At 39.2% G+C, this 23,425-nt stretch overlaps 1 protein-coding gene and 1 long non-coding RNA gene across 3 annotated transcripts in view; one reads left to right on the top strand and one right to left on the bottom strand.

The window, feature by feature from the left end:
- Nucleotides 1-23,425, bottom strand: part of KCND2 (potassium voltage-gated channel subfamily D member 2) — a 264,945-nt gene that overhangs the window by 12,372 nt on the left and 229,148 nt on the right. For both annotated transcript variants that reach the window (XM_064422300.1, XM_064422299.1), the window contains exon 3: nt 7,142-7,304. In XM_064422300.1, the coding sequence (XP_064278370.1) occupies nt 7,142-7,304 (163 nt within the window). The remainder of the gene's footprint in view (nt 1-7,141; nt 7,305-23,425) is intronic.
- LOC135301826 (uncharacterized) lies at nt 17,072-22,498 on the top strand. Its single transcript, XR_010363562.1, has 4 exons — nt 17,072-17,177; nt 17,579-17,650; nt 19,634-19,653; nt 20,943-22,498. It is a non-coding gene; the product is annotated as an uncharacterized LOC135301826 (long non-coding RNA).

Consider the following 23,425-nt stretch of genomic DNA (forward strand, 5'->3'; position numbering starts at 1 on the left):
CCAGCACAGTAGGTGGCTCAGTCCTCAGAAAATAGGTTGTTTCAAAATGGTGCTCCTGTGATGCAACCCCAGCATGCTGGGTTGAAGGGTGAGGGAAGGAGTTTTAGCTGCACCACAGAATAGTCATGGGCTGGGACAAAGGCACTTGGTTATGTTCATAAATATATAAAAGTTTAGTCATAGGAGCTTGAGATGCTTTGGAAATGCCTTTAGAGGAGTCCCATAAATAAGGGATTTCAGTCACAAGTGTTTTAGCTGTGGTACTTTTCAGTCTCCTCTATACAGGGAGATTCATTAGAATGAATCTAATTAATTTAATGAACAGACATTTAGCATACATTAGTTCTGCTTTTCCTTTTCCTTTTAACATGCATATTCATTTTCTCTTTAGTGATTGAAGTAATAATTATGGTGCAGCATCATTTAATAAAGAAATATGAAAAACATAACAGTCCATCAGACTATCTTAATATATCACTGCTATGACATATATAATATGAAGTCTGTACTTTCTATGTGAAGATTTAAAATTGCTTTGCAAGTATGAATTTATTGTATCTCAGAAAGCTTTTGTGAGCTAGAAAGTAATAGCGTACATCTTTCCAGCTGAGACTCATTCAGATGGCCTGAATTTATATCATTTACCAAAGAGAAGGCAGTAAATCTGAGAGGAAGAGAGGAAGCAGATATTGTGGCCTCCATGTTTATACTTCAGCTTAGAGAAAATACTGCAGAAACTGGAGGTGTTTACAAATCTGTTAAAGTGATAAGATTTATTTTCAGTGCTTCTGCCTGATTTATATATGAGCCTGCAGCATGAGCAGTCTAGTGACTTCTCACATTTCCTATCAAGGCATCATTAAAAGTTCATGCCATCCCCAGGATTTTAAGGGCTGTGCACTGGGGATAGAAGTCCCACGAAAGGCATCAAAATGATGTGATGACATCAGGAAAACTGTGTTACAGAAGTGCTGCATTGTCCTTCAGACTGCATTTTCAGTCATGAATAACAGAATGGGAGTGACAACTGCCTCTTTCAACCACTTCAAAGCCCTTTCTAGTCCTCCTCTTTCACAAAATATCTAGGAGAGAAAAGAAAAAGTATGACGATATCCTGAAGTAGATGATATCTTTGCTATGAAGATTTCCTGAGTATGAAACTTTGATTTTGGTAATTTTTACATGGTCTAAGACTAAAAATAGGTAGATGAAATATAGTTCTTCTGCATATTTTAATGAAATTCAACCCCAATCATCTCATCTCCATCTTCCTAAGAAGTTGATGACCAGCTCTAATTTTTGCCACATGCCTTGTATTTGCACTGAACTTCTCTTTTAAATGCATGTCTTCCTTTTTTCTTGCTTTAAATTTTACAACATAGAGTTGGATCCTTGTATACAGCTGCATTCATAGAAACCTCACAAAGGGAATTCACTGTTATTCAACAACAGTTAGTTCTGTCAGTTTTAGAAATATAAACATTCATTTTCACAAGGTTTTAAGTAGAGCTAAATGTAGCACTGTGGGGTATTTACAACATCTAGCTTTTGACACTCAGATGCCCTCAGCTGTCCAGCTATTTTAAGAGAATGATTTCATCGAAGTTTTAGGACAGGACTTATGGTGGTACTGGGAATAATTTCTGTCAAAATTCTCTTCAACTTGCTATGCAAGAAGCCAGGGTAGCCCAGGTAATTTAGTATTTAACTGCTGTTGGCTCTTGCTGCTTTCCAGGTTACATAATTGTTTTACTATGAAAACTCAAAAGTTATTAATTACTTACCTTTTAGTTATTATTGTTTAATAACTTTGTACATTTAAAATATTAACATTCCTTCACAGTCGTTCTGTGTGCAGAGCCTTTGGTCAGGACAGAGCTGGTTTTCTTCACAGGAGCTGGTATGGGACTGTGTTTTGGATTTGTGCTGAAAACAGTGTTTACAATTCAGGGATGTTTAAGTCACTGCTGCACAGTGCTTGCACAGAGCCAAGGCCTTTTCTGATCCTCCAAGTGTCACTTCTACCTTTCTGATTTTCACCCTGTCCTTCTGGGGAGGAGAAACAGAGTGAGCAGCAGGGTGGGCTTTATCTGCCTGCCTGTGCTGAACCACAACACTGGCTCCTGGAGCAAGGTTGAATATTGTAAAAAAAAAACCAGTTGCATTTTTGTTGATATATATATATATTTTTTTTTTTGTTTGTTTGGTGTTTCATAAATCCACCCAGTGTGTTTTTTTTTAAATGAAAAATCACGCCTACATTTTATGCTCATTTCGTACGTGTCTAATTTTCAGTAATTGCAAATGATTGATTTCATATTAGCTGACAATAATTTGCATGACATCAGTATGTAACAGAGAAGAAAATGCTGTTTACTTTGCACATTAATGGACATGGAATTAAATAAGGTTTATACATTTCTTCAGTGGTGCCTTGCTTTCACAATCTATTTAAATTATTGTTCAATAAACACGAGTTCTACATGCTTTTTTTTTTTTTTTTGTTAGACTCAAAAATCCTGGATAAGTTACTGTTACTTATATTTCTGCAATACTCCTGATATTAATAGCTTGTCTCATATAAAGAAGTCAAAATGGCTAGCAGGGTTTTCTACTGCAAACACTCTGTTCCAGACTTCCAGATGCTGTTAAGCAGTTGTTGCATTTTACCCTCGAGCTATTTATAATTGGCTAGTAACTGATTATTCATAACTTGACAGATAAATGCATCATGTACAATTAATAAATAACAAAGCCATGCCAATCTTCAGGATATATTTTGCTTTGTGAAGGTAGAAAATTATACTTGCATGAAAGATCCAGGTTGAATTTTATGTCTAAATCAACTTTTGGAGCCGATGATGGTTATTTGGCTGTTCTGTTGAGGCATCATGCAAAGTCACTCTAGGCAGAAAGTGCTTGGGCAACTAATATTAGGGCTGTTTTGTTCCTCAGGTAATGAACAGCACTGGGCAGATGTACCAGCACTCAGACACTTGTTGGCCAAGAGGACACAAGGCTCTTGCCTCCCAAAGACATGATGGAAAAGGCACATAGCAAGGGATACTTCATTCAGGATATGAAGGACTTTATAATCATAATTGCTGCTGCTGGGAGTGGACCTTGTTGTCCAAGCTGCCATGGAGTGGCCAGACACCCATTCCAAGGGGGAAGCTGTGTCTCCTCCTGTCCCTTCCCTGGGCTGGTAGTCATCCCAGGGAACATGGCACTGTAAGTGTCCTGCCAAACCTCAGCCCTTGCTACCTATCACATACAGAATAGGAAATCATACCCTTCCTTCCCTTCCCTTCCCTTCCCTTCCCTTCCCTTCCCTTCCCTTCCCTTCCCTTCCCTTCCCTTCCCTTCCCTTCCCTTCCCTTCCCTTCCCTTCCCTTCCCTTCCCTTCCCTTCCCTTCCCTTCCCTTCCCTTCCCTTCCCTTCCCTTCCCTTCCCTTCCCTTCCCTTCCCTTCCCTTCCCTTCCCTTCCCTTCCCTTCCCTTCCCTTCCCTTCCCTTCCCTTCCCTTCCCTTCCCTTCCCTTCCCTTCCCTTCCCCTCCCCGCCTTTATACAGGACAAGACAACTGTCATTAACTTTGCCCAAAGTTAATGGGCAACCAAAATAACAACCTCTTGAAGTTGTCTCTAGCTGAGAAAATCTCCACAAATAGCATTTTTCAAAACTGTCTCAGTACTGATAAAACTGCCTGAGAAGAAGGCACAGTCAGACTCCAGGGCATAATTAGTTATGCCCTGAATTTCAATGTCTAGTTTGGATTATTTATTCATCCATTTCTTGTCAGGATAGGCCAGATCCTTGGACCTTATTATCTGATAGAAAACAATGTTTTGATAAGCATAGATGATTTTTCCTTTCTTTCCCTCCACCCCATGTCTGTTTTTGTTTATTCTGATTGCAAGGGGTTTCCTGTACTGCAGCAGAAAGCTGGCTTATCCTGCCAACATTTTCTGTATTACAGAGTGGGATTTCATGGCAATTATAACAATGTATTTTTATGATTGGATGCAGGAGCTTCCTTTAAAATCCATTCAAAATGCAATGGTATATAAATAAATTTCTCCCTTCCATCTTCTCCCAAGCATTTATGTGCAGTGTCTTTGTGCCAAAAAGAAACAAGTGGAATTGTCTAATCTTGAATAACTGTGCAGAACTCAGTAAGTGCATAAAATGATCGTTGCATGGCTCTTAACAATCCTAATATAAGTGACAATATTTTTCTGCTGTAAATTGTCAGTACTTCTGGAACTAGATTTCAACTCTTCAGCAAAGAACTTTCTCTTAAGTTTCCTTCCAGCCCAAGTGTTTTGCCATTTCTGAAGTTTTATCTTGATTAAACTTATGTATGAGGTATTGATATAGTTGCTCAATTCAAAGGCACAACTGTCTCACTCCAATGGAAGCTGCTGTAGCCAGCAGGAGGTACCATTGCCTGCAGGGTTTGTGCTACTCTCCATGAAACTGCACCTTCTTTTAAGCTTATGTTCTTCAGCCTCAGAGAACAGAAACAAGTTCAGTGCCTAGGGAAACATTTATTTGAGAAAATGGTGTAAAGCCTCTATTGTATTGAATGAAGAAGGAATTTCAAACTTCAATAATGTGACCTTTTTGCCTGAATATTCTTTTACAATGTAGTAGAAACCCCCTGTGAAATGCAAGGCTATATTTCATGGCTAAATATGGACTATACAGTACCCATGAAGTGCTTTTTGTTGATTTTTCTTTTTTAGTCCATCAGAGCAACATTCAGTTCAACATCTCAGTCATTTTAGATTGAAAGAGATTGGCTTTGCAATAGGAGATATCAATGAAACACACATCCAGTACTAAGTTAATCAGACCTCAAAGCCATTTTCTCAAAAGCAAGAAGGGCATAAACACAGTCAGAGGAGATCTCTCATCCCTGCTGTTGGCATTGTTCTGGGGAGTAGAGGAAAAAATGCTTGGCAGGATTGCCATTCATCACTCTGTGTTCCTGTTTGAAACATACAATGAGCTCACTGTTTTGCAAGGAGAAAAAGTCAGCTTTAACTCAAGCAGTTTCTATTCAGGAAGAGATTATGGGGAATAGCAGCCAGTCTAGCAATTTAACTTTTGTGAGATATTTTCTAGTGTCCATTTCTTTTTCATTGACAAATTGTGCTACTTTTGGCTGGGGTAGAGTTAGTTTTCTTCACTGCGGCTGGTGTGGGGCTGTGTTTTCATGCTTCCAGTCCTCTCCCTGATCCTGCTGGTAGGGGAGTGAGTGAGTAGATGCATGGGGCTTGGATGCTGGTTGGGTTAAACCATGACACAAATGTAATGCAGGCCTAGAAAACTCTGTTTTGTGGCATGTAGTAGGACACAGTTTCTATCTGAAATGTGTGTGGCTGCAGCTGTTATGAAAGCTCAGAACAGGACAATGATTGCGGGGATCGAGCAGACCTGTTACCCAGGAGAGCCACAGTGCTCAGGGGCACAGGCAGGAGCACTGTGTCCTGGCTGAGGTACAGTTGCTTCTCTGCTGCCATTCCACAAAAAGAAGTACAAAAGTTCTTAACAAAAACAAGTTAGTGTAGAAGTTACATGAAGTCAGCTGTGAAAGAGGGGAACACACACACGGCTGTGGAACAAAACAGCATGCAGAAGAGTGGGTGGAATTAGTAGATAGATAAAATATGGGATTTGGATCCCTAAAGTAGCCTATTTTAGATCAGGTTTCTAAAGAGGTATGACATTCTTGTTATACACTTCATTTCTTTTTATAGCATTTTCCTCATCTGGCAGCATTTTTCCAAGATGTGGCCATTGAAAGGTGCTGTATCTTCTGCCTGGGCCTTATGAGTTTCTTGGCCATGTACATCAGTTTGTCCTGATTTTAAGATATTCTGAGAATGGTATCAGTGCACACATTTATTTAACTGATTTTGGGTGTGGGGTTGTTTGTTTGAATGAAGAAATCAGTCAAAATGGTGGCCAGAGAGAAACACACAAACATCATTTATCTGACTGTGGTGCTGTTGTTGATATGAAGCAGATGCAGCCTGCAACCTCCTGTGTTCCCTGGTCTATATATGCAGACCCCAGCCATGGTCTGCCTGCACATTTCCCCAGCAATGATCCTGCTCTCCTGAGATCACTGGAGACTCAGGACCTCTGAAGAGAGGCCATGGGTCCACAAAAAGCCCAAGTGGTGACACCTTAGCCTTGGCAATCATGCAACCTGTGTGGCATCTGAAGCCTTTCAAATGCCATCCACAGAGGAGAGGAATGTAAGACATCTCAGCTCCCAGAGCAGGGCTCCAGGTCACCATGGTGTTCTCTGAGCTGCCTGGCACTTCAGAATTCAAAGTGGATTAGAGCAAGTGCATTGGCAGTGATGTGGAGACCTAAGTGACTGTCCAGGCTTGGCTGCATCCCTCCTGATAAATACTTCTCTTCCTAACCCCTGACCTTGTCCATATGTCTCAGGAAGGGAAACAGCCTTCTTGTAGATCTAGTGGATATTCTAGGGAGAGACTCAGCAAATCAAGGAAGCTGGAAAAACAGACTTTTACTTTCTTTATCTGACTGAGCTGTTTATCTGAAGCCTTTTAAGGAAAACAGAGCTGAGGAGACAATTTCCCCAACAATCAGATTCCCCCAGAGACTGAATCTAGGACTTTAACTAAACCTGGATTAGTGAAGCAATCTGTTAGCAGAGATGTTAGAAATCATTACGAGGTTTGAAGGTTTTCCTTGTTTGTTTGGTGGGTTGTTTGGTTGTTTTGTTTTTTTTTATTTTTCCTCAGAAAACTGTGGTAGAAAGAAAGCCTGCCTGAAAAACCACAGAAGAATCTTCAGTGGGGGAGAGTGCAGCTATGGTCTAAAAATCCTAGATCTAGTCTAATATGTGGGATTAATTATCAAAATAATAGGTCTGCACATTTTGGTAGAAAAGATAAATGAACTGGTTTTGGTTTGAGTTGGGGTTTTTTCCTTCACTAAAAATAAGACAGAATTTGCATCCAGGACATGGTTAGGCATGTAGCACATACATACAGTGATCCTCTTGCCAAGAAATACACACTATAATGACACACAGAATGTAGAAAATCATATTTTACTACTGTTCCACAACATAAGGGGGAAAAATTAGAAGCTCACCTTTTGTGCCCTGCGCTTGTCTGCTCGTTGATTCTGGTGGTATATACGGCTGAAGTTGGAGACAATTACAGGAACTGGCAGAGCAATGACCAAGACCCCACTCAGGGAGCATATTGAACCAAAAATCTTGCCAGCTATTGTCTTTGGCACCATGTCACCATACCTGGGTTAAGGAAAACAAAAGGCTTAGTAAAAACAAAATCTCTTCTAATCATTTTATTTCACAATGAATTAGTTACACAATATATTTTACTTCTCTTGCAAATAATAGTTGATGCATATAGATAATGCTTTTACACATATTCTTACACATACAGCTGTCCATTGTTGTGCACAACTAATTTTAATTTGAAACAATTTTGGGTCTCCTGTCTGTAAAACTGGGGGCAGGTAAAACACAAGCTTTACCTGTCGTACTCTTCCTAGGCTGCTTCTATTGCAATGGAGAGAGAATGACCTTGCTAAGAAAAAAAAAATCAGTGTTGAAGTTCAGTCCTTATGCTGTTTACTTGAAAGAACTCATCCATTTCATTGGCAAGATCTAAGAGAGACCACTTGGTAAATTAGATACTAAACTGAATAATCTATTGTCTCAAGCTGATATAGTACTTTCATTTAGCAGGGTGACACATTTTTGCAACAGGTTTCCCAGGAGATCATGGACTTTTCATCACTGTATTTTTTGACCTTGGCTAGACAGAAGCATGGCTGACCTAACTTGTTGTTAACATGAGAAGTTGGAGTAACTGAGTTCTATGGTCTAGGTGAAAGGAAACATGGAAAAGAAAGCCACAAGAAAGCAAGCAACCAAATTGTAACTGCAATCCTGGCAGTGCTCAGAATTACTAAAGCTACCACCTTTCTTTATGATATTGGATATTGTTTTGTCCAGCAAGTAAGAACAGTGTTACTGATGTATGTAAAGGCACTCCAGTGACAACTTAGTAAGAGATTTTAGCTGTTTGCATTTTGCTGTATTCTATAGGGGACAAGTATGTAATTACATCCTACAGAGTTTAATAAAAAGATTAATTACTTTCAAGTACCATTCAGTTTTTAACTTTATTGGATTTAAAGTTATTATTAAATATTGATTTTAGCTTGTGAGTTTAGTATGCTTATGAAAAGAGAGATAACATATTCCCTATTACAAAGAATTTTTAAACTCTTAACACAAGAAAAGTTAAAAAACAAAACTGTGGGTAAACTGAATAGTGTTTATAAAACACTATCTGGAAAACAGAACCTGTCTGTGCATCAGGAACTGGAAAAATAATAGAGAAGGTGGAGGAAGTCTTCAAATCATTGTCCAAATTGTGTGCCTAATCACAAGAAATGGATAAAAAGGTGAGGATACGGGATGATGGAGAGACTATAGGAAGTTAGAGGACACCTTCTAGCAATGAGAGCTCAGCTCATGTCAAAAGAAGGTGAAGATGAATGGTTTGCATTTTGTAAGATATGAGTAAAGTGTTGAACATAAATATTCAAATAAGTTGTCATGCAGGCAGATGTAATATAGATGACCAAGTTTTAGACTATTGACATAGATTATGTTGTATTAAATAAATATTTGGTTGTTTTACTAAGTGTAAAATATTCACATGAATAATATAATTAATATTTCTGACAATATTCAGCCCCCGCCCCCCCCCCCCCCCCCACTTACTCAGAATTTGAATGCTATTAGTTTTTCATTTTGTGACATGGCAGGGTTGCATGAAAAGGATATAAGTTAATACATTGTATCTTTTACATCAATAATATAACTGGTCTTAATAAAGATATCTAAAAATGGGAAAAATAATAGAAAGAATGTCATGCTTTCCTTCACATCAACATTTGCACCCCACTACACAGGCATTTTTGGTGTTTTCCTCTTCCTAAAGCCTGAGCTGACTATCAACTGTATGCATGACCAGCTGTTCTTTTCTTTGGGCAAGGAAATGGATAAATGACCTTTCAAGGTCTCAGACAAATGGGATCCCCAGCACCTCACTAACCCTATTTTTTCCAGACAGAACAGTAGAAGAGCAGTGGACATAGGGCCAGGGTGGTGAGCTTTGGGGAGAAGACCTAGGATCAAATCACTGGCAAACATTCCTGCTTTACTATTCATTAGTTTTACTTAATTCTTATAGATACAAGTATTTTCATATATTGGATCAAACTGTGTGAACAGACAATGTGATTTTGAAATGCAAAATTTACACATGCCCAGTACTAGATGCCTTAAATTAGATCTCTTAAATGAGATTTCTAAACCCATATTTAGATGCTTGTCACTTGAAATGCCAAACTGCTGAACCTCCATAAGCTTCCATTGTCACTGTGGCAGCTGTGGACAGAAGACATTGCTGGCTCTAATTAATTTGGCTGGGAATTGCTCAGGGATATAGTTCATCCTGTTGATAATGTGACACTATAATTATATGAATCAAGAGCAGACTGAAGCTTTAGGAGTTGTGACAGGAACCACAAGCTCATCTATCTTTAGCATTTCAGTATTTATGTGTGAACCTAACCAGTGACATAAGCAGATGCCTTTTCATAATATTTTAGTGTTACAGAGTGAAATAAAAAAAATAGGATTGTTTGACACAAGAAGGTATTTTGCAATGTTTTTCTTACCTTCTGGACAAAATGTCATTCAGGTATATATACTGCTTACTTGAAAATAACTTGCTTTCAGTTACTTTTCTTTTTAGCTTTCATGAGTTGTAATACAGTGACATTTTCCAAAGGTAATGTTGCAAGTCTGTTATTTAGTGCCAGTAATACCTTTCACATAATTAATAATTCTTACATAATTAGTTTTTCTTCTGTTACTAACCACTGTGCTGGGGTTGTTTAAACAAAATTATAGTCAGAAAAAATTACTTTAAAGAAATTAGTCTTCCTAATTCTCACAGGATGAGAAACATATTTGGTTACTTCTGTGAAAAAACAGAGGTTTTGCTACATTTGCCCTGGTTAGCCTTGTTCTCCTCTGGGACAGTGACACAGATTTTAGTCTAGGGTAGTCATGATCAGAATTGCTAATGAAGTTCGTCCTCTTGAATTAAACATTACCTTTAGTTATACCTCATATATCACTGAACATCACTAATGGAAATGGATGACATAAAATGAAGGGAAAATTAATTCTATAGCTCCAACTGCAATTGTTTTATTCTTTAGAAATTCCAAACAAAAAAAAGAGTGTAACTCCATTTTCAGATGGCAGGGAAGCTTTGAGGTGCTAGCATTCCAGACTGGAAAATTTATATTTGATCTCTAAAACAAATTCTAAATTCTGCAGAAAATCTGATTTCTTCAGCCATGAAGACACAACAAATGTAGACTCTTATTAAGCAATTTTCACAGACTCCCTTTTCAAAAGGGAACTATTTTAAGGTTTTATCTAGTGCTACTCTGCTTGTCTCACTTTTCTTCAATCTGGAACCTAGACATATTCTCATTTATTTGCTTTTTTTCCCTAGTTGCAGTGTTTTCATAGCTTTGTATATTGTCTGTTCTGCATATGTCTATTATTGTAGCCAAAGCTCAAGCCAGTCTCTGGGCATTTGTGATTTGTACTGACAATCTAATTTTGTAATGTCAGACATGTCATCCCAGTATTTTATGTTCTGGATGAATGAAGAAAAAGAGTCTTCATACTGATCCCTGATATCAATCAGGTTCATTCTACTTTAGTTGCCAAAAAAAAAAAAGGAAAAAAGGCTATGACAAACCAGATGTGTCAATCAAGTTTTATCAAATCACAAGTCAGAAACAACATGATCAAACTAATGCTTAGGTTTCACTGGATGCAGTCCAGACAGGCCAGAGGGGCGATTGCTTGCAGTCCATGAGTTTCATTAGATTCAGGAATAAGATGAATAGGTGATGATGCCACAAATAGAGCCTGCAGAATTTAGAATTTGTTTTAGAGAACCTCTTCACTAGGTGACACTGTACAGGGATGGATGGATGGATGGATGGATGGATGGATGGATGGATGGATGGATGGATGGATGGATTGGATGGATGGATTTAGAGGCATGTATGTTTGTCTCGGTTGTTTGTATTCATCAGGTGACACAGACTACTTTTGCACATTTGACTCCTTACTGCAAGACAGATAGCAAGCCAGGGGATTCCTTCATTTTGCAAACACTGTCTCTTTCAGAGTGTTGATGTGAGTAACATGGGTGTGATGTAGCACTTTGCATGACAGACTGGGGGGAACGAAATGCAGCTTGAGCCATACACAGGAGATGGAGCCCTTGCAGGAGCTTGGGAAACAAATGTATTTGGGGTTACTACTGCCCAGCTGGTAATCTCAGCATTGCCATGTCAGATCTAACCCAAGGAGAGCCACCTGCCAACACACTACTGATTTTCTAACTGATGAGTGGAATATATCTGGTGTTCCATACCCATAATTCAAGAAATCTCAGACAACACAGACTATCTGTGGCATCATCACCTATTCATCTTTTTTCTGAATCTAATGAAACCCAGTTTCTGATGGCTGTAAGATGAAATATTTCATAAGTCAAAGGTCCAAATTATAAATGAAATTAATCATACTTTTTGGCTATTTTTTCCTTGATGTGAGAGAAAATTTATTTTCTTTAATAACCTGAAAAAATGAGAGCCACAATGCTGCTTATTTAACCCCTGTTTGTTTATTTGAACACAGGAGTAAATTTTTTCCAAATAAAAAATAAGCATATCATGGATGTCAAAATAAATAATGACAGAAATTTTAATTTGGCATATTTTTGTGTGTTACATCAGAAATTAATATTTGAAATAGCTCACATTGGGTCAAAACACCCCCAAGCGACGTCTGTATCAAATCTGTAAAATCGGAGAACATATATAGGAAGAATAAATCCAGCATTTGCTTTTTTGCAAAGCCTAAATACTCAGGGCTGAAACTGACGGACACGGTTAAGGTTAAAAAACCCTCACTACGACAGGGTTTTCTGACACTAGAGGGCGTAAACGCCATTAAAACCAAATGCAAATGCAGAAACAATTTAAAATGCGTGTTTCAGATACATATGCCCTCTTCCACCTCTTTCGAATTAATTTACATTCTTTAAAGAATTATTACATTGATTGAGATTTGTTGTCTACTCCCATATTATTTGCTGAAAAGGAAGGCTAGTAACCAATTTTTTTTTGTTTTCAAACATGTAAAACATGTCAGAAAATAATAGAGTTGTAAAATAGATGCAAAGACATTAAAATTAATGTGGTAATACTTACTTTAAAAGAAAGAGAATTTATGACCAAAGAACAATGGAAATAGTATGAGATCCATGGCAACTAAACAATCTTTGCAAAAGCCAGAACAGTTCATATTTTTTCATGTGTGGGGGACAAATCACATTTCCCAGTAGATTTGGTGGGTCACCTAGGCAGAGATGTAGATTTGTGCACGGGAGGTGATGAAGAGAACAGTGCCCTGCCTCTCCAGGCACAGGCGATGCTCCCGCCCTGCCAGCAGGGAGCATCCTGTGCTGGGTGAGTGCTTCACCCACTGCAGTGGGATGATGATGATGCATCTGCTCTCTTGTCTCCTGTCTCAGCTAATGGCTCTTTCCCCTCCTCCAGGAAAAGCCCCAGAGGCTGCTGTGGTGAGACTCTCAGCGAAAATTATTCAGCTGCTCATTGGCCCATGAGTTTAGCCAGCCACCCACCTGGGCACACGTTTACATCCCAGTACAGGAGCGTAGGCAGGAAAAGAAATTCCCATCCTCTCTGACACTACCAAATAATAATCATGGTGAATCTGCCTTACTGTCCTGGTTTTGGCCAGGAAAATAGCCTAATGATTTTGGAAAAGCAATTTCTAATAATACAAAATTATTGTGTTGCTGGTTGTGTGAGGTGCAGAACAACATTACACAGATTATTTCAAATTTTATTCCAGCCTAGGAAGATTCTGCATGGAATTGCAAATAATCTTCCTGGATACTTTTACTGCTGTGCAGGGCCCTCTGCTGCAATAGCTCTCTCTTCTGCCTAGTCATGATGGACATGGTCCCCTCTGGGTCCACAAATGTTCCTTCAAGTGCTGCCCAGTATGATCATTCATGAATGATGAAAACCACATCTGCTTCTCAGAAGTGGTAGTGCTCCCTGGGTTTTCCAGCCTGCAGTGCAAGAGAATTAAAATAGTGCCCCTGCACCTGGCTGGGTTAGCAGTTCCTGAAATACAGAAATTGTAATAAAAGTCAGGGGATTGGAGGGGGAGGGGGGTTGCAGTTTTTTGTTTTATTTTGTTTGTATGTGCACCAGGGTTTTCACTTAAACAGATTTGCACAGGTGGACTTTAGTACTTAGAGGTCAAAACACAGGAATTTTTGCAAGGAAAAGTTAAAAGTCTTGCCCAAAGAAACACTCTCAGCTTCTTGCAATCCAGACCAAGTTTCAGATAACCAAATTCCTTCTGTTTTCCTTTACCTTAAAATATCAAATTCAAAGACAAAAAAGTCATCTTTTGTTGTCATCTCTCCCTCACTGAATAGGAAAACTTAATATCCTACCTGTTCCCGAGCAAATCATCACAGAATTAGGATTACTGCTCCATTCTGCATGGGGGATTTTTAAGCTATCAGAGGGACAGGACAGCTCACTGACACCCAACAGCAATGTTACAGTCACTACTGAGATGGCATTCTGTTTGTTTTCTTTCCCCAGACTTCAGAAGTAAAAATAAGCATGTTTGTTTTTAGGAAAAAAGAGAATGTTTATGAATGAATCCAACACTTCATAAGGACAAGAAAAGCAACACAGCACTAAAACTGTTCTTGATGTAAAACTTGCAAGCTGCCTTTCCAAGTGTTTCCTAAATCATGCTGGTTCTCACAATACACTGTCCATCACCCACAAACACAGGTGAAAATCTGCCTTCTTTAGAGTTTGCAGGCAAAGGGAGCTTTGTGAAACCCTTCACACAGAACCAGGATTCTGTGGCAAGTGCAGGTGCTCTCAGCCTGTGTGGCCCTGCCACCTGCCTGAAGGTGACACTGACACTGTGACAGTCACTGCAGAAGGTCTCTGCAGAGGAAGCTTGTGCTTCCAAACCCCATATTTGTTTGAAATGATGGAGACATCATATACCATTATGGAGTAACTCAGAACTGAGTCTTCCAGCTGTGCTTTTCGTGATGGAGATGCTCTCCTGGGAGATCTGCCATGTTATTCACTGGGATTTTTTGCTTAGTTTAGAGGATGGAGGACTGTATGTCAGCAATAAAATTAATCAGCTAGACTGCCACACACTCAGCAAAGGATGAGTGACTTGTTAAGCTCTGCCTGTGTGCTCTCATGGGCATGTGAATAAACCAGGCTCCATTAGCTCCCTTCAGAACCAGTGGACTAGCTCTGGGACTAAGCATGTATGTTACAAGGGAGCAAATATCAGTTAACCACTTTAACTTTGAGATCACTTAAAAAAACCCACCATCAGTAAAAATACAGAAGCTAACCATTCTAAGAGTACAAAAAGAAGTTCTATGCATAAAGCAATACTACAGACATGTCAAATTACATTTGACAATTGCTAAATGGAGTCCTTGTCTAAAGAGAATGCTGTAGATTGTTATAAAACTGTTCCCTAGAGCCTTCAAGCTGCTTGGTAACTAAATGCTGGTGAGTTGACACTAATTAGCCATTTTCAACATTACATCCAACCAACAACAGATAATATAAATTGCTACTGGTAATAATTTTAAGTGGAACTTCTAAATAAGCATTTCCACTGTGTTGCCTTAAGGATTCAGCCTGTACAGTTACAATATGGGAGCTAATTCTGTTTTTAAATCACTACTGTATGTGAATGTGAAATGAGGCAGGTTTGAAAGAATTAGTTAGACATAAGTAAAAATGACTTAATTTCTTAAAATGGTCTTTACTCTTAAGAATATGATATCTTATTAATATTGAATTAATTTATTACTTTGTTGTATTACTTTAGAATTCTAAGTCTTTAAGATATCATGGTGATGAGTGGAGAACAAATCTTGGCTAGATGTTATTTCATAAGGTAGTACAAAGGATTACAGGAAGAATATATTTTTCCAGTGTTGCTCAGATATGTGTTTTCTGCGGCCTGATGCAGACATAAATTTTTTTCATTCTATTATATATGAAGCCAGAAGTAACTGAGAGGGGAAAAAAAAAAGATGACAATTTGGTCTTTGCTCCTGCAATTCTGTAATTCCTTCATATAGAGAAAATGTTTCAGGGTCTTTGCTCCGAGAAATCAATGACTTCTATTACTTACTTAGGACCTAATTTTCTAACAGTTTTTTGTCAGAACATGAACCCACACACAAACACATATATAGGATGAGCCGAGCAGCTCTTTCATAGCTTATAAATGAACAAAATATGCCAATAATAGTTTAGAATGAAACTTCATCTAGCCTAATATTGAGTCTCCAAAATTATACCTAAAGCAAACAAACATTTAGGGAAAAAGAATCGACTAAATATAAATGATAATATCATTGAATGATCTTCCATCCTTCAACCACTTACAAATAACTGAAGAAGTACCAACTATGATTTTTTTTTTTCTTGCAGTTAGTGATTCTTAGAGGGTTGCAGTTCCATGCTTATTTTGATCCTTTAAATCTGTGCACATTTCTGGCATTCATGACACTGGCACTTCCTTCGTGAGTGTCCTTTCAACTCTTCTGGCTGCAGTTCCGTGTTCTGTGTTATGTTCCCAACCAGGTTCTTGTTTTCAAAAAAGCATCTGGTGATACTCTCCAGCAACCTTCCTCCTGCCTCTTGTATTTTCATACTTACTTACCTTATGTCTTTCCCGGGCTGGCAAGTGCTACTGTTTTCATACAGAATCCGCTCCCCATATTTGATCATACTTTTCACCCTTTTTAAAATCTTCTCTATTTTTAACACTGTTTGCAGGAAAACAGTGGCCAGAAATGCACACAATTTTCTAAAAAGAGGTACAGATCAGTTCAGGATAGCTTATATTTCTGGTCCCAGCTTGGATGGTGAGCCATTATTACTCACAATGTTAATGCGTGATTCCCACCCTCGTTATTTCTCCATCCAAATCTTTATTGGTGGGAGCTGATAAAATTTGCATTGCTTCCCAGATATCTACCACTGAGAGAAAGAAAAGGAGCTGTTGGGCTTCTGGCACAGCATGGGTATTTTGATGACTGTCATCACATAATTTGTGCAAAATAATCATTGTAATGGCATAGCTCAGCCAGCATCTGTGCTAAACAGACAAAGAAAATTCACCCCTAGATTTGTACCAACATTTTGGTTAAAAGGAATGTATCTTTGTTTGTTCTATGGATATGAATTTTTTATTTTGGTTTTCTTTGGGTGTTTTTTTTCTTTTCCATTTGTTCTTTCAGAAAATCCTTTTTTGAGATAACTGGATTAAAAAGCAATATAATGTTAAGAGACAGTGTTTTATATTATGGAAAAATGAACAAATATGAACCAGGATGAATGCACACCAATCCCAAAGGCTCGTAGTTTTAAATAAATTGATACAAATAAACTAGAGTATAAAGAATTTCTAGCAGTTCCTGTCTGAGACATTAACTGGAAGCAAGATGAACACCTGGCTATAAAAAGCCTCACCTTCAAAAGCAGCACCATCTCCAGCCATTCTTCACTCCAAAGGTTAGAGGTAAAAGATGGACAAGGCCTTCAAGTGAGGCTCTGGCTGTGGTGCCCAGTAATGACTGAATAAAGAGCCTGCAGTACTGGTGGTGAGCAGGAGCAGTGTGAGGTGCACAGACCACACCAAGGGTGCTGTAAAGAGAACCCAGTTGCAAGCTCAACTGATTCCCAGCAGGACAGACTGGAGTTTGACACATTCTTCCTTGGAAACAGTTCCACAGCAGCTGATAATTATCACTCATCTAATCTCCCTCACCTGACCTTGGTTCATGGGCACTCTCTGTTCCCTCAGATGCCTCATGAGAACATGGAAGATGACAACCCAACACGATTCTGAGTCTTTCTAGGAACATGCTATTTGGTAAAACTTTCAAGCAAAATTAAGATTGAGCTGTGAAGCACAGATTTTGGTGCAGATTTAAACACTTTCTGAAGCCCAGGGGTATGTTTTGATGTGCCACCTTGTTCCAGCAGAGAGAGAGTTGTCCTATTAGTTGTGTGATTAGGTATATTCTGGGCTCATCCCAGAAATATTGCTGAAAATTTTATGTAATTAATTTCTCCTACATTTTTCCTTTTGGTTCCAATACTTGTGCTAAATAGTACCAAATTCAAAACAAAGCATTGATCTGCCAATACAATCCTAAATTTCTCTGGAGTATATATTAGCCATCAGGTAAAACTGCTCCAAGTATAAATCACATTAACACTAAAAAGCACTGTGAAAGTTTGCAAGGACAGCCATGACTCTTTTTTTGACAGCTACTGGGCACAGTACTGAGATCTGTGAGCTGATTGCACTTGGGAATGAAATCCAGCTGCTCCCATGTTCAGGTAAAACTCTGACTGACAAGTGGTTTTAGCCACTGCTGGTCTTCATGCTGTTCGGTACTGTAATGGGCAGATCAAGATCTAAGTAGGGATGATTCCCAGCAAATTTGCAATTCCTTTTGCTTTTTTTCCCCATCCCACAGGGAAGTTTGCTGCCTCCTTGGCGCCCAGGTAAGGGATATTACTAGGAAGTTTCCTGATCTGTTACAGCCCTCTGACTATTACCCTCTATTAGTTGTCAGGTCTGCAGTGCGGAGATTGAAGAAATTAGCAATCAAAATGGACTTCAAGGCACTGGGGCGTTTGGTGAAAGGAGTGTGCAAGGAGTGCGGTTCAGCAAGGCCAAGTGCACAGTCCTGAACTTCAGTCACAACAACCCCATGCAGAGCTACAGGCTGGGGGCAGAGGGGCTGGAAAGTCACCCAACAGAAAAGGACTTGCAGTTGGTGGCTATAACTGGCTGAAAATGAGCCAGCTTGTGCCCAGGCTGGCAAGAAAGCCAGTGGCATCCTGGCTTGGATCAGAAATAGTGTGGCCAGGAGGGAAAGGATTGTTTGTCCGTAGTCTGGTACGGTGAGGCCACACCTCAAGTCCTGTGTCCAGTTCTGAGAGCCTCAATTAAGGAGTGACATTTAGGAGCTGGAGCGAGTCAGAGGTGGAACAAAGGAGCTGGTGAAGGGGCTGGGGCACAAGTCTTATGAGGAGGGGCTGAGGGAGCTGGGCTAGAGAGAGGAGGCTCAGATGGGACTGCATTTCTCTCTACAGAAAGGAAGCTGTAGCCAGGTGGGGGTTGGCCTCTTCTGCCATGCCTCAAGTGAAAGGATGAGAGGGAACAGCCTCACATTGCACCAGGGCAGGTTCAGATAAGATATTTTAAAAAATTGCTGAAAAGAGTTAGGCGTTGGAATTCTTTTTTACCCAGGGTGGGATGGTAGAGTGGCTATCTCTGGAAGTGTTCAAGCAGTGTCTGGGTGTGGCATTTGGTGATAGGGTTTAGGGGTGGTTACAGTGGTGCCACGTTGATGGCTAGACTAGATAGTCTTGAAAGTTTCTTCCAACCTTGCTGATTCTGTGAGTCTGTAAAGTTCCCAAACTGCAATTCAGATTTGCTTTTGCTCATTGGCACACCTTCCCACTTGAAAACATCCTGGTTCTTCCATATATTTAGTACCATCAGACAACAGTTTAGTGTGTTAAAATAATGACAGAAGAAATCAAAAAATGGTTTTGAAATAATAAATAGAATTTTTGCCTTCTCTTTAAAAATAATCATCCCCCCAACTTTTGATTTATTACTTGTTTTGCTTCACGTATTTTCACCTCCCTTGAAAATAGGCTTTTGTGTCACATTCAGCACTGGCCAATTAGGCCAAGCTAATTTTTTGCTTGCCAACACAACCACCAGTGGATCTGTATTATTTTTATATTCCTTCAGGCAGAGCTGAAAAACATGAAATAGCTTTTGTCAGTGTGACACAGCTACTGGCCTAAGTCTCTAAGGATCTCTGCCAAATATTGAATACTTCACTTATTTTTTCTCTAATGCCTACTTGAAATCTGTTCAACCAAGTGTAAAAAGTACTCATATATTTTTATACACACACACACACACACACACACACAAATGATAAATGAGAAATGATTGTATATTATACACTATACATTTTATACTACATATACACACTTAGGTAAGACTAAGAACTTTCCCTGTAAAGTAATAATAATTACATTGTAAATCTTTTGTGCATTAAAAGATTTATCCCAGTCCAGTGTCTTAGTGTCCCTTTCTAGCTAGTAGTCAGGAAAGTAATTTTTCTGAGAATATCTACTGTTATTTTGCATCAGAAATTCAGCTCCTTCATTTTCATGACATTTTCCTTGCCCTCCTACTTGGAATATAGTTGAAAAAACATATCAGCTGCAATGGACCATTTACTAATTTTTCTCTTGGTCTAATAATCTTTTTTGCTCTTTTTCATTTTTCAGAGATTTCTGAACTTGCTCAGGTAAGTCAAGGAGAATTAAAACAACTCATGCACTTCTAGTCTAGCAAAACAAAAGCCTCTTCTGAGTTCACTCAAGGCTCTGCACAATTCAGCTTTCCACCAGTGCTAAATCATTCCAAACCTTGAAAGAAGGAGGTGATGCTATAGCTTGGCAGAGTAATCAGCTTCACTGAGCATAGTTATATCCCCTTTCTTGCAAAGAAACCAAGAGCCTGTATGAGCTGCTCTGCCCAGGAACAGCTTAACCCTCACCCTCCCAGCCTCTTCAGGCTGTAAAATCTTGGTGCTGCATGGTTTATGTAAGTTAAACAGGGAAATTTGCAACTATTCCAATTACAAATTGAATTATTGAATCAATGGTTTCAGATGTCTTCTCTTCATCACATTGTGCAGTGTGGAGCTTGACTGCTTAACCACACTGGCTCTGAGTCTTGACACAAATTTGAATGGATATCTTTGGACGTGGCAATGTAGCAGCATGTTACAAAGAGTGGAAATGGTCCTGCCTCTGCCAGTTTTGCTAGTGCATTTTGTAATGTGACCTCTTGTGTGCTAGTAATTGGACTCAAGCCACCAATGAATCTCTGAACATTAGCACACTGCAATGACACAGTAATGACTTTCTGTCACTACTAACCCCATTCCTATTTGAATTCATGTCCCATGACTGAGAGGTTCTGTATTTCACTACCAATCCTCTAAGTTATTCAGGCATAAAGCTTCATAATGCTGACCATTTCTTCTTTTCAAAAGTAGCAAATAAATAAATTTTCCATGTGGTTTTTTTTTTTTCATTTTAAAGAAATGTTTCCCTCTCTCTTGTATACAACACTTAAAAACTTTGTTTTCATAATTTACCTTTTTAGAGATTGCTGATAAACCTGGAATTTTCTCATGGATTGCTCAGAAATGGAGTTTCTGGACCCCTGAATATAATTTCATTACATTTTAAAATGCAAATTCTGTAAAGTTTCAGTATTCATTAGGAAATCTGAAGTTTTGTAGAAAATTTGTCAGATGCCAATGGTAAACAGAAGGATTTTGGAAAGTCGCATGAGACTTCTTTTCCCAGAGTGATGCAAATGCATATTCCCTATATGTGTTGCCAAGAAATCATGCATTAGGGAATGCTAGAAAGGGATTTTCTCAATCTCTTCCTGTGCAGCCTGTATTTCATAAAATGCTTATAAACATTCAAGAGTCTAAGCCTGGTTTAATTGAATAATCAAACCATAGCTACAAGAAGTCTTGTAATTTTTTTCCAATTAATTTTCATTTTTGAATTTCAGCATGAAGAAAACACTATCTGTCAGGAGTGAGTAATGTCTTTAGAGGCTGGAGCTTCCATGAAGGGTCAAATCCCTCATGTATGAAAACTCTTTGATCCCAGCTGGGGTTTGACTGCCCTGAACACCAAGGGTGGAACTCAGAAGGAGGATCTGCACTTCTTCCCCAGCTTTTGGAAGGAAAGCCTTGTTCTATCCTCTCTCTTCAGGTTTTGAAAGACAATCCTGTTTTGTTTAAGGTCATGGCTCAGTATATTTCTCCCCAGAATTTAGCCCTCCTTATAGCATGGATCCGGATTCTGTAAGGGATTAGAAATTCAGTCTCACAGCACTACTTTGCCTTTTTTCCCAACAATTGGCTTACACTGACCTTCCCCAGAGGGCAAACTCCATTTTTAGGTGTCTAATTCTCTTGTCATTATTTGGCACAGCCTGTGTGCAAACCGTTATGCCTAGTAATTAGATACTGCAGTGCTCAGGGTTGTGACACAAGACTTTCTGAATCATTAATATTATGCCTCCACTGTAATTCTTCGCCTTTCCAAAGGTTCAGAGAAATGCTGTGGTGTTCAGAGAAATGCTGTGGTGTGTCACACATCGGTCTGAAAGCACTACAAAATCTGCTTTTTCACTAGAGATTCCTGTGCTGCAAATAAGGGTTCCTTCTGCTTATCCACCGTCTGCAGTGAATTACCCAAATCAGTGATTCCTGAGCATTTTGAATTATGCACCAGCTTGCTCTGAACTATTGTGAACCTTTAGAATTACATGGTCAATTGAGAGCACCATAAAAGCAATATATTGCTGATCATTTATCTTGGCCCTGCAGGCTGTATTTTTGGACCCCTAGATGTAAGCAACAACAAGCAAGTAAAGTTCTTCCTGACCATCACTCTTGCCACAGCTGAAAGATTATTTCCTGAGCCACCCTCTCCAGCCTGACCTCAACATCCCCAGCAGCATCAAATAATAACCTACCAGGCTCTACCTGTCTCCGAGTATAACTGTATTTGATGTATTTATCTTTCTCTATGTCAAAATCCATTGAGAACTCTAACCAATACCTGGCAGTTCTCATGCTTAATTTTGCCTGTGCTGTTCACTGAAAATTTTGTCCTTGGATTTTAAATTTCTACTCAACCTTTAGGTTCAAATTGTGTTTCTTTTATCTCTAGAACAGGCACGGTTTAATGAGGAATGCCAAACCCTCTCCTTTTTATGCATTTTCAATTAGTTTTGCTTCTTACCCAGTATAAATCACTTTCTAGAGACCTTTATATAGCAGGTCTTCTGTAGTTTTCTGCTGTCAGGTTTGTCGTTTTCAGTGTGTTGAGCACTGTTCTCCTTCCTTTCTTCGTTGACTTTCTTATTGCAGGTACTTTCTTATTTGTGCCCACATTATAACTGCACAGCTTTGGCCCTTGAGCAGGAATCCTGGGAGAAGAGAGCTAATGCTGCACTCCTGACACAAACAGATCACACACCTCAAAGCACCACTCCTCCATGAACCGCCTGACAACTGCCCCCTGGGTTCCCACTGATTTTCACCTCCGTACAGAATTTCCAGGGAATGAGTGAAGAAATGACCTTTTGGCCTTGAGCTGTTGCATGGTACAGGGGCAGAAGAGTGACTGGTGGGGCTTCATGTCACTGCTGTGGATGTCGTACACACTTATCTCCAGAAGTGACCTCTGTTCTCCTGTGGGAAATGGTAGTTGGTGTCTCGTGATTGCAAGGACAACCAACAACCAGTTGATAGCCCAGAGATTCAACACAGTCAAAATCATAGGTGTTGGATTTTCTTTAAGAGTAGTGCCTTCAAAAGTAGCATTTTCAAGTGCAGTATTGTTTCCAATGACTGATTAATGCTGTATTCTAACCTCATAACTTGCAACCACAGTTTCACCTATGCCAGAGGGCTTTTTTGAGTATCCACTTTCAGCTCAAAGTGTCTGATGCTGTGATGTGTCTCACAATCTATATCTGATTGCAGAGGAGACCCCCAATGCTGATAGTGTTTCTGTTTCTTGTGATAATAAAAGGCACATTACTTAATGAGGTAACTAGCATGGTTCATAATAATTTTTAACTTCTGCAATAGCCCTCCCATGTCTTCACAGAATATGCTACGCTCTCACAACTGTACTGGTCTCTTGTACTTTGCTTAACTCCACCTGGTACCAGACCAGAGGTTCTCCTTGAGGCTTTCACACCTAACTAGTTTCAAGAATTCTTTTTATGGGAAGAATATGAATCTGCTCTACTGCCACAAACACTGCCAAGATGCACAGCAATCTTGTTCTTTTAATTTCCATACTTAGGATTTCTTCTAGCACTACAAAAACTGAACTAATAATACTTTCCATAGAAAGAGTGTACTTATTCAGGAATCTGAGACTGACTAATCATGTGGTCCTTTTACTGTGACTCCTGTTATATTCTCTGGTGCACTTAAATAATCTTTCACCCTGCTGGTAAATTTTAGG

The sequence above is a fragment of the Passer domesticus genome, chromosome 5 (assembly GCF_036417665.1).
Source record: "Passer domesticus isolate bPasDom1 chromosome 5, bPasDom1.hap1, whole genome shotgun sequence".
NCBI lineage: Eukaryota > Metazoa > Chordata > Aves > Passeriformes > Passeridae > Passer > Passer domesticus.